Source organism: Micropterus dolomieu, linkage group LG14, assembly GCF_021292245.1.
Source record: "Micropterus dolomieu isolate WLL.071019.BEF.003 ecotype Adirondacks linkage group LG14, ASM2129224v1, whole genome shotgun sequence".
NCBI lineage: Eukaryota > Metazoa > Chordata > Actinopteri > Centrarchiformes > Centrarchidae > Micropterus > Micropterus dolomieu.
Genome location: NC_060163.1, coordinates 5,878,850 through 5,894,253, shown reverse-complemented (window position 1 = coordinate 5,894,253; position 15,404 = coordinate 5,878,850). Strand labels below are relative to the sequence as shown.

Genomic DNA, 15,404 nt, shown 5'->3' with positions numbered 1-15,404 from the left:
AGTGTGCAACACCGACTGTCTGTCAAAAATTAGTAGTCTCTAAGCACAAACTGAGATAACTTGACTGATGTCCCTTAAATAATTTCTTAGATTTGACAAAGCGCCCCATAGTCGCATAAAACATTATAAACCTGTACAAAAAAAAAAATTTCTGAGAATTTCTCCTCCTTACTAATACACGGATTTTAATGTGTAAAAATGGTGGAGGGCCACTTTTTTCAATTAAACATAATTTATTCACTTCGGCGACATTAATAAGTGTTTGAAAATTATATGCACAGTCGTAGGATGTGACCTTTAGATGACAGAAACAGGGTGCCTGTGTTAGTCATCTCTTCAGGTGTTGTTAAAATCCTACCTGAGGAGTCTGTCATATCACCTTTGTTGGACATAAACATTTCATCGTTACAACTAATAGTGCTTTTGTGCTTTGCGGGCCTGGTTGTAACATGAATCAAGCCATGATTCTGCGCTCTATCTAAATCTCTGTGGGTGTTTGAGCTTGTGGCTTGAATAAAAATCAGCTAGGAAATGTGCTATCAAATAGATGATAACATTTGGGTCCTAGTAGAGGAAGTTGTTTCCACGTTGTTTGGGAGAAAATAACTTTCTCATGAAAAAACAGTTTGAGGTGTAAACAAGCCCACACACAATCACTTTCAGATATTCTGTTTCTGAAAATAACGCCATAGATTAAATTGCTTCAGAGTGCAGTTCAATCCTTGTATTATTCTGTTTTAGACTGACATTTTGGACAGTACATAATGAATTAACTCCCCGAGCTGTCTAAATGGGACTGAACCACTATCCACCTGCAGTCCAGTGGTTTACAGCTGTTTGTGAACTACTTATATTAGCTGAGACTTTGAAGACTTTCCTTAAATGGAGCTTTGTCAAGTCAGAAAAGTCATGATGACTCAGTCGGCTTTGTAGACACTGGTATGTAATGTGGCCAGTTTGCACAAGCCAATGTAGTAGTAACAGTGGTATCCAGACACAATGTTCAATTAATTACACAGCTCATATCATGATGGAAGCCTGTTGAGAGTGAGACGAGTTCAGTGTTTGTTCAGATTACCTTACAAATGCCCTAACTGACGCTGTACCGTTGCTTATGGCTGCCAAAGGCTTGGTAATAACAGGTTTTATTGTACATTTAAGACAGTTTATCAGCTAATGAAAGCTCAGATTACACGATCCACTCCAGAGTTTTCCTGATATGTACATTAGACATGGATATGAAGTTATTGTCCAATAACTACTAATAACTACTTAGGAAATGCTAAACCTGTCTAGTCTTAGCTTTGCAACACTAAACAGGCACAGCAGGTTTGTGAAGCTTTGGATTTCTCTACATGGTGAAGTGGTGTGAGCTGAAATAAGAGAGATATCAGTATTTAAAGAGTTTGCGGGGTGATATCTAATTCAGCTTTTCCAAAAGCCAAGACACACACCAACACAAGGGCAAAAGAGTAAGGAATGTTTTAAACAATGTGTTTATCTGATCGTTACTGTCAAGGTCAAGGTGTAGCATACTATTTACTAACTACATTTTGTGGGATTAGAGGTTTTGTTAAAAAGGAAATAATTCCCTGTTGACAATAGAACATCTACTGAGAAGTATTCATATTGTTTAGGGTAATGCTAGTGATTCTGTCTATTTATTTATTTATTTATTTCAGGTTTATTGAACAGGGACCATGCACACTAATAATACACACATCATGTGCCAAAAGGCTATTTTACATCTGCTGTCCTTGGACAGGTGGTAATATGTCACACCTAAAAAGATAAAAAGATAAAAATAGTACAAAGAGATTAAGTTCAATACATAAAAAATGTTATATAAAACTAAAAGAAATTGACTAGACCAACACAGAAACAAGAACAGTGGCTCAAAATCAACATCAGCACACACATACACACACAAGCCGCACTGTCAGATCATATAACAAACATGGTACAACTGCAACGACATACATTTTTGGACATGCACAAAAAACAATGTAGCTGTGACAGTTACAAACATCCGAGGTTTGACCTATCTAAACAAAAATGAACCAGACAACCTCACAGGCATAGCACAAAAAGTACAAACAGGCAGGACAGAAGGGGCAAGATAGCAGCAAGATTTAGTGTCAATTTAATGTTGACTGTGCTGACTACCGGTTCAATTTAAAGGAGGCATAAGTTTTAAAATTTCTAATGTGAATTGGGATAAGGTGTGTACACCATGGTCCTATTATCATTTGAACTTCCTTACACTCTAGCAACCCCCAGCCAAACTTGCTGTATGAGATAGCATTACATCTGCCAAACACATTGTTCATCCTCATCCTAAAAAAATAGAATCTGACCTCTTGGATACAGGCGTTTGAATGTCGAATGCACAACTCCGCCAAGAAACCAAACAGACAGTTTTAGAAGGGGAGAGACAGAGTCAGTGTGCTACTATCAAACAGAACATGGCTGAGGCTCCCCCACTTTGGGAAGAGGATTTTCAGGAACAGGTCAGAAGCATCAAAGAAAATGTTGACCTGAATTACTCTATAAAAGAGAGACACTTGCGTCATGCTGAATGGAGGATCAGCAGGACAGTCATGTGGATTCCATTAAAAACCTCACCAAGGAGCAGAAAAACTTAAAAATTTTTTTTACCTCAAATAACACAGCCGTAGGGAAAACCTGGTGCTAAAGAGACTTAAGGAGGGGCTGCGACCCTGGCAAAGAGTTGGTAGAGATCCTGCGATACATCCTCAAGACACGTCACAGGAGTCTTCCCCCCACATCCAAACTCAACTGAACTTCAAAGGGGAGAATCGTGCATCCACGACTGTCAACTCATCGTATATGGTTGTTCTCTTGTTACGGAGCTATTCGACTTCATCAATCTTTCATATTGACGCAGCAAGTAGGCATTTCATGATGCTCTTCAAGGGCTTACTAATTTTAAAACTAAAGTTATTAGCTCAATTCCTTTAGTTCTGGTCATGTGGTGCTTATGCCCTCACCAAGGATGGCAAGGATGTGTTTTCCTTCTCTTATTCACTCTTTTGTTGCCTACTGACAATATTATGTGTTTTCTGCTTTTTGTGTTCACATTGTTTGCTTTTTTATCATTTCTCTTTTCTTTTGAGGTGCAGAGCAGGCTTAGTATCTGTGGAATATAATATACAGAGTGTTGGCCTAGAATATAAATTTTACATCTAAATAACACCTAATACTATTAAATCGATATCATGGAATGTGAATGGGGTGTCAAATAAAGTAAAGTGGTGTAAAATAATTTCTCATTTAAAAGTGATGTTGCAATGAAACCGACTGAAACTCACTTGAAAGATGTGGAATCACAGAAATGAAAGTAAAGGTGGGATGGCCAAGTGTTTGTGGCTCTAGGCAACAATGCTTCACGGTGTGTATGCGTTTTGATTTCTAAATAAATTAAATCGTTTATTGCTGAAAAGGAAGAGGCTATGTTGTAATTTCTGGACTTCTTGAGAATAAAATATATACTTTTGTAAATATATATGCTCCCATTTTTTTGGCAAACTGCATTCTTGTCGACATTTTGTCATATGTCTTAAATGAGAATGTGATCAATGCTGAGATCCACAGTAAATTAATATGGGATCACATGGAGGATCCTAATAAGCTGGACTTGAACAAAATCAATGTTACTTATTATGTCAGAGCTGCAAGCATCTTTGCTTGAAGAAACATTTGCTTTGTACACATTAAGGGGGAGATTGAGAAGAGTGATAAGGCGCTGAAAATGTTAGGTCTCAGGCTGAAGCAAATGGGAGGGCAAATATTTGTTTTCTGCTGCTCACAATCTTTAATATGTGAATCAAACAAGATTATTTAAAATGATATGAGTCAGAATGTAAGTTTAATTTAAAGGATGCCGATGATTTTTTTTCTATCCTCTGTCTTTGCCTCGGTTTTAGAACACTGATAAGGAGTATTTTAAAAGGGCAAGTCTGCAATTAAAGGACCGATGGCTGTTAAGCACCAGGGGAGAATGGTTTTACTATTGAATTTTATAAATGTTTCTAGGACACACTGTCCCCTTTCTAAACGTTATGAATAATGATATTATTGCTAATCAATACTGGGCAGCATATGCTCAGCTGTCATTCCTGTGTTACCAAAACCAGGCAAAATCCACCTACAGGTGACTAATTTACATCCTCTCAGTCTTTTCAATAATGATTATGAGATAAATACAAAGATGCATGCAACGAATCTCAGAAAGTGTTTCCTTCTTTAGTTCACATGGACTAAGTGGGTTTCATTGCAGCCTTTCCTCCAATAAGACTTTTTCATGTAATGTAAAGACCTTCAGCATCCAGCTGTGGCAATATTGCTGGATGCAAAAGAAAAAGTGTTTAATAGGGCAGAAAATTTGCATTTATCTCTATCTACACTAAAAGAATTTGGTTTTGGTCTGATGCCTCTTTATCATAAACATATTGCATGAGTCAAAGCCAATGGTATGATATCGTCCACCTTCCAGCTCTTCAGGTCTACCAGACAGGGTTTTCCTGGGTCTCCGCTTATTTTCAAACTAGCACTTGAACCTTTAACCTGTGCCATCAAAGCTAATAAATAGAGCCAGGCCATTCCGCTTAATCATCTTAAATCCCCAGCAGATTTAGCTTCTACTCCCATGAAATATCTTGGTATCATAATCCCCAGTTGAAAAGATCTATGAGTTAAACGTTTGAAAAATTATAAAGCAAGATCTTAAGAGATGGGCAACAATGCCTTTAACATTGTGGGGAAATTCAAGTAATTAAAATGAAAACTGAACATTGTAGAGTTCAGTGAACTGAAAAGGCAACATATATTAAAAGGATTTAAAGCTTTAAATAGTATTACAGAATTACATAACTACAGGCAATACCCTAAATCATAAAGAATCTGTTGAAAAGAAAACAGAGGCATGTAAGGGGGAGCCACTTGTACAAACATTAAGTTACAGTGCGAGAAAGATTTAAAGGCAACATTCAAATTACTTCATCAAATTGTGTGAGGTACAAAGTTATCCAGTTTTTTTTTTTCAGCATTTCAATTCTCAAATGATGTAACGGCTGATTGGACTAACATGTCTCTCAGTGAAGATACTCATCTACTGGAAAGTGAGGTTTGTAGTAGTATGTAGGTCAACCAGCATTTTTATTTTATTTATCCTGGTTGCTCTCGAAAGTTATGTTGAATCTATGCTGAAATGACATGGTAATTAATGAAAATTATCATACTGCTATCATACTTATACTCAGACTAACTGGCTCTATACTTAAATACAAGAACATTGTTGTTTCTTTATTTCCATGTCTTTTACATGGATAATCAGCCGCTGGATTCTCACTTTCTTCACTTCCTCGGACACAGCTGTAGCCTCAGACAGTATTTAAAACCCTTTTTACAAAGTTTGTGTTTTAAAGTTTAGTTGGAAAAATGTAAAAGTCAGAGACAGCATTTTCAATTAACTTGTGGAGCTAATGTTACGTAATTTAGCTAGCTGCAGCTGATAAAACCATAAAATCCGCTAGTGACATCATTACAGCTGACAAAATTGATGGACATCAGCTGGAAATGACCAGCCTGATTTTGTTTTTAAAGGTTTCAAATGACTGATGTGATTTTAGGTCTGCAACTGTTAACTGCATGTGTGCCATGCTAGAACACAAGTTCTCATGGGTATAACTACAGTAACTAAGAGGGGCAGGGTCTTAGCAGATGGTTAATTGTTTTCCACTCTTTAAATAACTGAAAGGGCCTTCCTGGGATTGATTTCAGCACTGCAGTCTTAAACTGGGGTTGTAGGGTCAACACAATTTTCGAGATTGTGTGAACAGTTGACAGTATTCTGTAAGAGAAACAGAAATCATTAACTAATCTTGACAACATTAAAGGGGGTGGTAAACAAACCGGGTAAAATATGTCCTTTTAAGTTTAGGCCTTTTAAAGAAACCCTAACCTGGTTGATCAATATGTCACGCGAGCCATTCAACATGATTGTGTGCTTAATAACAGTGACCAGAGCATTTACTTTGAAGCTTAAAGGGAATCGATAACTCCTTTGATGGGAAAACTACCCACCAACTTCATGTTTTCCTATTATAAATTATAAACTGAACAAGGTGCTGAAACCACAGTCTATGGCTGAAACACATGCGACCGGTGTGAATGACCTTGTGACATTGAAGCCTAGCCTATCCATCGTGCACCCCAGCAACAGCCTGTTCCCCCTGCTTCCATCTGACAAGAGATGCAGAAGTATCCGCTGCCTTATCACCAGACTATAGAGAAGCTTCTTTCCCCAGCCAGTAAGACTCTTAAATTCGTCCCCCTCACTTCATCAAAATGAATAGTTATTTAAGATTTTGTATGTGTGTGTGTAGCATAAAGGGACAACAAATGTAAATTTAATAAGACAACCCTGTGTTGTGAAATGACCATTAAATGAACCCTTGCTATTTAAGCATAATATTTCCTCCCACACAGCCGTCTTCCACATGTAGGCCTCCTGCCATGCTTCTCTCAACCCTAATTAATGTGATAATAGGTCCCTCGGGAGCTGCGAAGAGCAATATTGTGCTATAGGCACTGTTTAAAGTTGCACAAATCAATCGTTTTATATTAACAATGGATCAAATGAATATTTGTACTGCATGAGAAAGGGGTAACTCTTAGTGGCAAACTGTAGTTAAGTGTTTTGGTTTTATGGCCCTCAACCACAGACTTTAGTGTTAATTCTCACAGCCACCATGAATCGAACTCTGATGAACTTACTGTATGTTACCTGCTCAGCACCAAACAGCTATTAGGCATAGTCAGCGACTTTTGCATTTAGCAGCTAAAGAGCCAGATATCTTTACACAGCCTTCCCCCTGCTGTTGTCGGAGACAACACTTCAAATAGTTCAAGCCTTCAAGAAAACACTGAATAAACACCTTCTCAGCATGGGGCTGTAATCCTAAAGCTCAAGCACTTCAAACATACACAAATCAGTCTATATATATTCCTGAGCCGCTGCAGATCAGTGATTGGCTCTCTGAATTGTGTTCGTGAAGCTTGTTTCTGCAAAAGAAAAATCACTCTAGAGCTAAAAGGAGTGTGAATAATTGTCAGGTAGCAAGAAACACAACTCCAAATGAATTATGTTGTTCCGTGTCTACTGGATGTGTAAATAACATTCAATTAATGTAAGGTGATAACAGTCAACCCCCAATGAATTAAAGAAAAAAATCTCATAACATTAATGAAACGTTCACAAAAATAATGTTGTGTTGATATTCACTGTGATGGATTAACTCTTACAAGTTTCTAAACAGTAGTAGAAAATAAATACTTTCACATTTCTAAAACGTAGTAGTAGGATGGTTTGCATATAAAGTATATAAAGTAAAATGGGAAGTGAATTAAATTGGCTAATGGTTGCACAACCCCTGGTATGGTCTTAAATTTTTAACTAATTGTAATGATAGAGTTGCATGCATAAATAAAATGCACCCAAACAATGTCCTGCAGCAAAGAGCAGACATTAATAAAAACCCACTGGATTCAACAGTAGTTGCCCCTAATCACATGTGGAGCCCTTAATGACTTTAAGTAAACAGTAGATTTATAATGATTACTGTAAAATGGCTGCAGGAAAAGTAATCAAAATCTCATGCAACAACAGTAAACATTTTATTACTGGAACCCAACCAGCTACTGACTTTGGACACTTTACATGAGACTTTAAAAAGAAACTTCCCTGAAAATCAGATGATTGAAATGATACTACAAGGAAACCATTAATTAATGCCAAAGAAAATACTATTAACATTTAACCCTGTTTTAAAGGTAAAGATTGAAATGGCTTTTAGGGGCATATATAAAATACACACAATGATGGATTCACAGCTCAAACTCCAGAATCTATAATGCAGAAATGAGAATGGAGAAGACGGTTTGTTCTGAGCAGTTGCGCGGAAAATAAGAAAGGCAAGCATGACTTCTTGAACAGGCGATAGTGTATGAAAAATCGAGCAATACAAAAAAGTCTCTGCCTCAGAAAGGAAGAGCAGATAAGACTCTAGTGGCAATCAATAGAGATATACACAGAAATGATTTTGGTTATTTCATGAAAAGTGAATACTGATCTGGTTACTGATGTGTGATGATTTCTAGGTGCAGAGAAAACCAACCAATGACACAGAGTGCTAAAAATGAGGCAAAGAGACAAGGACTTTTCAGGTTCTGTCAATATTTTATTTGAAGCTGTCCTCACTGACCACATGGAAGTAAATGGTAACACGCTAGAAAGAGCAATCAGTCTTGGAAAAGGAGAGGGTTCTTCTTAGAAGAAAACACCTCCTGTGTCAGGTGGGGTGGGGGGTGGGGTTTTGGTGACGAGAGGTTGATTCAATAGGTGATTCACCAGATTTATATCTCTTCTTCAAGGAATTGACAGGTCCCCTTAAAATGAAAAACACAGCGTGACATACAGAAAACACACAATCCCACTTTAGCCTCTTTGAAACCCTTTCAGTTGAGAAGCAATTTCTGCTCAAGCCACCCCGCAAATGATCAAGGGGGACAGATTGTGGAATGTGGTATAGAAAATTGGATAAAAATAGAGTCAGTAACAAATAAGAAAGCACCTCTATAGAAGAGAAGCTGAACATATGTGCCTTTTTTCTGTAGCACAATCAGGAAGGGGCAGCGAATCAATATCTGAAAATAAAAGAAAATGACAGATATTGGCCGTGCAGCTGCAGTAAACCACTGCTGCGAGTAAAACCTCCATATAAAATCTCACTTCTTCCTTTCTTGTCTCTCTCCTCTACCCCCCACCCCTTTGCTGCAGGGCTTGTCATGAGCCAATGGGCAGCCCCGTCACCCGTGGGATCCTCAAGGCAGGGCAGGGTCCGAGATGGCGTGTGCAGGGTCGCAGGTGAAGGACACTGTGATGGCGTAGCGTGTCCCCCATGTCACCTTCTCCACGCGGTGGAGGTTCTCCGACCCGGAGGAGAAGAAAGAGACTCGTCCTGAGCAAGGAAGGAATGAGAGGGACATTGTAGGAGAAAAAAAAATGGTTTAAAAGATTAGTTAAACATTTTGGGGAGTATTTTATTATCATGTTGGCATTATGTACAGAACTGGAATCAGGACGTGGTTAACCTAACTTGGTATAAAGACTGGATGTGGGGGGGGGGGAAACAGCTAGCATGTTCAGAAATACACCAAAATTCAGAAATACACCTACCAACAGTCACATGTCTGTGCGTCAAACGTGGAGTCAGGACGTGGTTAACCTAGCTAAGGGCTGGACTGGCACAAAAAAAAAAAAATCAGCCCTGGCATTTTGGTCCAGGCGGCACAACAAAATCAGTCGGACACCCTTCACCAATACACCATCCTTCCTTTTTAGCTTAAGTTACTTTTTTTGGATAATGCAGAGGTTTCTTATATATTTACATTGCAGGCTTATTGTGGAAATAAACTCCTCTCATGGCATTTTTTATTTGTTAATTAACATTTCTTGGTGCAAGCTTGGTTCACCTCTACTCTCCTCCTCTGCTTGTATACACGCCTCCTCCTCTGCCTGGCAGTGGCCGTGGCTCTCCTTTACTTCCTCAAGTGCCTGTGCCTACACTACGTCGGGTACTGCAGCCTCGGTAGTAAACATTGGTTATTTTCGTGCATTTAGAGGCATCCGTCTGAAGAAAAACTTTTTTTTTTTTTGGCCCGAAATTTAAAAAACAGTTATATAAATAAATAAAGGTTTGTCGGCCCACCGGGCATTTGCCCGGTATGCCAGATCACAAATCCGCCACTGACCTAGCATAGCAGAAACAGCAAGCCGGGCTCTACCAAAAGTGATATAAAAAACATCTACAAACACCTCAAATCAACCTCTGTCTGAGTAACTGCATCTTGTGTGTGTAAACCATAAATGAGCACACATGTAAAGAAAAAAAATAAGAAGAAATTATTTCAGGGGGCGCTAAGGGTTGTAGCTATTTCTTGTTGAACAACTGATTATGGCTGAAGGACACTGCGCACATGTCACTGCAGCTTCTAATGGGAATTCAATGAGTACCTTCTCCAAACACGGTCATGTAATTAACATTACTCACAGAGGGCCTCTTGTTTACCGGGTATGTGGTCAATGGGAGGTAAATGTCTGTGATGCTTTAGGATGGGTCCTGGGGGGTCATGTCTTTTATTGTTTTACAACACATACCTGGCTGTACCAGAGCATGAATGTCTTTACGATAGAATTAGTGTGAGTGTCCTCCAGAGGTAAGATAGTGCTGACCCTGAGGATAAAAAGCTCCATGTGCTAAAACACTGCAGCTCACTCGGATGATACTCTGATGCGTGTGTGTCCCAGTGAGTTCCTTCTGCAGAAGACTTGAATAAATTTCACAGAAAGACTAGGGTTTGCCTGAGCTGTTTATCTGAAAACACGAACTGCCATCACAAGCTGTCAGACTTTCACTATGTAACTCCCCTAAAACCACAAGTCTTTAAATTTCTGTATGTGAACAATTAAACATTTTTATTTATGAACTTTAGACGCATTCTTTTGAACTTCTGACAGAGTTAGACTAACAGTTTTCCTCCTGCTTCCAAACGTTGTGTCCTATAGCTATACTGTTGCTCAACAAGAAGTGGCTCAAAAAATGCAACCCCCCCTAAAATCACAAACTGTCACATTTACATTTCTCTTTATGTATACAATAAACACACAAGAAATATCTGCGTTAATCAGTGTTCTCTGGAGCAGTTGGTAGGTGTATTTCCAAACTTTAGACAAAGTCAGGCTCACTGTTTCCCCTTCCTGGGGATTCACCTCAGCCTCCCGTCTTTAAGCTAAGCGAGGCTGAACACATCCTGACTAGCTAAACTGTCATCATGAAATGGCTCCAACATGCAACTCTCCCTAAAATCACAAATGATCACTTTTATCCTTTCTCTTCATGTACGGGTTAAACAAACAAATTAGTGAGCTTTAGAATATGAATGTGATACGTTTTATAACTTAGCTAGCCACGCTAGCTGTTTTCCCTTTTCCAGTCTTTATGCTAAGCTAGTCGAATATCATCAGATATATCAGACTCCAGCTCTATATTTAACGTACAGATATGGGAGAGGTAATAACCTTGTCCTAATCTTGGAAAGACAGTAAGTAAGTTTATTCCCCAAAATGTTAACTGTTCATGACAGACTGCAGTATTGCTCATGGAACTGGAGTACATTTGATGAGGAGACAAACAACATAAAAAGACAATAAAAGAAGCTGGGCCCATGAAGAGATGAAGTGACCATAAGGACTTATTCCAGGAATGTATTTTAGAGAATGCTGAAATGCATTCTTTTGACTATCTCATTTCAAACATTTTGCTTGAACCGACACAGTTTGAGTTTGGGGAGGTAGCCTCGAGGTAAATTATCTTCATTTATCAGAGGCTTTGCTTCGCAGGGCCAGCTAATTAGCTATTACCATTTCCCAGCCAGTCTGATTCTTTCTAATCACAACCTGCTCCGTCTTAAATATACATTTGCATTAATACATTTACATAGCTAGTCTGCGGTTATATCCCATAATAAAGAGATTTATATTTTAAAAGTTTGCAATGTCTTGTTACAAAACTTCCTGTTCCTTTGCCTTCTGAAGGGGTTATCTCATTATGTGAATATGCATAAAAAGCTGGGATCATTATGTCCCAATTTGTTTGCTCCACTTTTCCTCTAAGGAATACTGACGTGTGTGTGTGTGTGTGTGTGTGTGTGTGTGTGTGTGTGTGTGTAAAAAACCTCCTGGCAGGGCATTAGCTGAGGACATCAGGGGAAATCAGCGCTCACAGTTAAACAATGGAATTTACACTGAAAAGCTAAAGAATAGGAAATGAGAAGAAAGAGAATTGAAATGTGTGTGAGCAGCAAGATAATGAGTGGTGGTCTGCTTGTTTTTATGTCATTGAAAAGGAGGACTTTTTCAAGTGCTCCAATTAGCCACACAGCTTTAGATAACTGCACAATGAAATAATCTTTGAAAATAATTCCTTGCACTTGTCAATATAAACGTTCCCAGTGTTTCCCGTGAAGGGCCCAGCAGATTCAGTGCAGTCAGCAGAGGAGATTAGTGCAACACAATGTAGGGATTTTCACAGAGGAATTCAACAGGGTTCACACTGTTCCAGAAATCACTTACAGGAACACCTAGAGATACTTTTTCTGTATGCAAATCTCAGTGAAGTTGAGAAAGCTATGGATAGTTTATACTCACAATCAGATCAACATTTACAAATCTAGGTTTATTACCAATTAGATTCTTTCAACTTTACTCGCTCTCCACACGTTTCCCGGTCATGTGTGCCGCCCCCTGCAAAATGACCACAAGGGCTTAAAAAGTAGAGTCTAATCTATCAAAACATATATATATAAGTTCATATGTGTGTAACTTATCTTAGTACTAGCAGTCTGTGAATGTTCCAAATGGTGCCAACATCCTACTAGTGAAACAGAGCATGGTAAAAAGTGTGTAGTGCATTTAAGGTTTTCAAATTAAAATACTGGAGCAACATGGTGAAAGTCTAATGCATGCTTCTCCTCGCTCAATCCCCCTATTGAGCCCAAAGGGAAAAGAAAGAAAAAATAAATAACTTACGGCTTCTAAGTCCTAACGGGCCAAAAATTAGGAGTATAAGTGTTTCATCAATGTTCTTTATTTCTATCTTAGCCAGTATTTAGGAGAACAGCTTTTAGCAGTCATAAATCGAAGTTTGCTCGCTCTTCCAGCACCTCGTGAACATAGACAAACGTGGACAAACTTGTATTTTCAATGCAACCATGTTCCCCTGGTTGGAACATTTCTTTCCTCACCTACATAGAACCGAAGTGAAACCAGAACATATTTATTATTTCTGTTTTAGTGGACTTTAACAAACAGCATTTCCCACAAGCCCGAGGCTTAGGCCTTCGTGGGCTATACATCATAACTCCCTGAGCGAGTTGAAGAGTTGCGGCTGCTCACAAAGTAATCGTTATTTAAAGACAGTGAACCCCTGGAACACAATTCATTTGTTCAGGAAGGCCAATAAAAACAAAAAGCTAAATGAGAGATTGTAGTAAGTTACAGAAGGTAGTGGAACAGAGGCTAGACAGGGAGTGACGTCATGACTTTGACTCTATAATGTTGGTCTCCTATAGTGGAAGATCCCGTATACTGCAGTATATGCAAGATATGGCCCTCCTGTAGACGCTGTGAAACAATGTCGTTGAATAGGGCTGACAGGATCGTTTCAAGCAGGTGGGTCAAATTACTTAGGCTACTATCTTAATTTATACTTTTTAACTTAAAGTTTCTATGTAGATGGTGTATTGAGATTATGGTATCTATTTATTTTGGCATTTTGCTAATATAACTTAATGGTACCAAAGTCATTTGCCTATTCACGTACAACCAAGGCATAAAAAAGTGGTGCTTTTTTCTGTATTTTCATTTTTAACCTCGTCTAATAGCCGCCTCCAATTGTCAGGAACAGACAAGTCATCCTAATTTCTGAGTGTCGTAGAACACCAACTTCACATCACCCCATTGAAGTAGTCCTTCTCCTTGCTGAAAATTGGTGTAGGATGCTTCATAAATAACTCAAACCTTACTGTAAGGTAGTGCTAACTGCCTGAGACGCCTGATAAATGAGGGCCCTGATCATGATCTCTTACGCGATTTCAAAAAAATAGGAGTATAATAAATTATTCATCCAGCTGTGAAATTTGCTAAATAATACCCAAGCCACTCCAGGTCACATCAAAGTGGCCCAGGATTCCACACAGAAGTGGAAAGGTATTATTTTGTTCCCCTGAGTCAAAGCAATATACTTGCTTCCAATAAACTTAAAGGGGAGCAGTCCACACACAGGACAAGGACTGCATGAGCAAAGTTTATGAAATCCTGATATACAGGCTTGTTGCTGTGTATGCATCATGAGGCATTCATAAATGTTCACAGAACACACTTACAGAACATAACAGCAAGTTTCTCCTATGGTTACAAATTTCCCTCTGCCTAAATTTAGTCAGCTGTAATAATATATTCTGGAGGCTTAGCACACCTACGACAGTTCATATTACAACCTGATGGTAATTTAATAGCTTTTTTAGGACATCTAACTAATACAGGACATACTGTTACTACATACTACAAAGAAGCATTAATGGAGAACTTCACCCATTATACACATCAAAGTCTCTTATAAAGCCTTTTGAGCTGTGTGATGTCTGATAAATGTCCTCAAGTTCCGTCAGTGTCGGTTGGGTGTTGAAGACTACAAGTTGGAAAATGAAAAAAAGTCTAGGGGCGTGGAGTTAGAAAGAAGTGAGTTTACAGGCTAGCCGCTACAGGCTACATTAGGAGCACAATGTACCCGGAATGCATTGAGAGTAATACAGGCGCCAGATTTCAATAAAGAAGAAGAGTGAGGAGAATAAAAAGAGTAAATCTCTGTTTCTGGTCTCATGGAAGCTGAAACTGGCAATAATCAAATAACAATTATTTATTATTTAATTGTCCATTAACAAGTCTATTATTTTTCTCTACTTATCAACTAACCATGTAGTCTTTGAAATATCAGGGAAGGAACACCTGTCACAGGTCCTTAGGGCCCAACATGGTTTTCTCCAACCATCCATCCACCCATCATCAACCGTGGTGATTTAATTCACTATGATATAAACTAGAAAAGCTGGAAAACCTCACATTGAGAAGCTGAAACCAGAGAATGTTTGAAGTTGCCTGAAACGATGAATCAATTTTTAACAATGGTGCGGATACACTTTGGATGGGGCTTCTTAACATTTGGACAGTAAAAAAGAAACTCAGTCCCTACACACAGGCTGCAACAGGTCCCTTAAAAAATTGCCGGACACGCAGTTCCTGGCCAGAGAAAATTTGCCTCTTACAGGGTTGCTCTTAAACTGTCTGCTGTGCACTTGGTTCTTTTGATCACCAGACACAAAAGTAGACAGGAGATAGTAGGACAGGTAGGACAAGATGTAATAGCCAATTTTGGAGATGTAATGAAAAAGCAATGCAATGACTATAGCATCAAATGATTATTACTTAAAATGTGAAACGAGTACATGAAACATGACCTTCATGAGTAACACAGTGTGTCAAGTGAAGGGCACAATATGCACATTTCGTGGGCTTAGCTGGAAGTGGTCTCAATCTGAATTTGAGCCATCAAGAAACTGCTCAACTTTCTCATGGGTTCGACATTACTCCTGCTCTTTAAGCCATGCCTCTAGAGTATTTTTGCTTAATAACGTCATTGATTTGCACTTAATGAGGTCTTTAACTTCAGAGACCCAACCTGGATGAGTGCGCAGTGATAAGATTC

The 15,404-nt window shown here is 38.7% G+C and overlaps 1 protein-coding gene across 3 annotated transcripts in view; it reads right to left on the bottom strand.

The window, feature by feature from the left end:
* Nucleotides 1–8,240: 8,240 nt before the first annotated feature.
* Nucleotides 8,241–15,404, bottom strand: part of uts2r2 (urotensin-2 receptor 2) — a 28,042-nt gene continuing 20,878 nt past the window's right edge. The window contains exons 9-10 of one of the 3 annotated variants that reach the window (XR_006828001.1): nucleotides 8,813–9,041; nucleotides 8,241–8,727 (exon numbers count right to left, since the gene is read on the bottom strand). Coding sequence is in view for 2 of the 3 variants with exons in the window: in XM_046068184.1 (XP_045924140.1) it covers nucleotides 8,905–9,041 (137 nt within the window). In the remaining variant the exon portion in view is untranslated. Of the gene's footprint in view, nucleotides 9,042–9,277; nucleotides 9,325–15,404 lie in introns of those variants that run through there. The other 2 variants (XM_046068184.1, XM_046068185.1) reach the window with 2 other exon arrangements.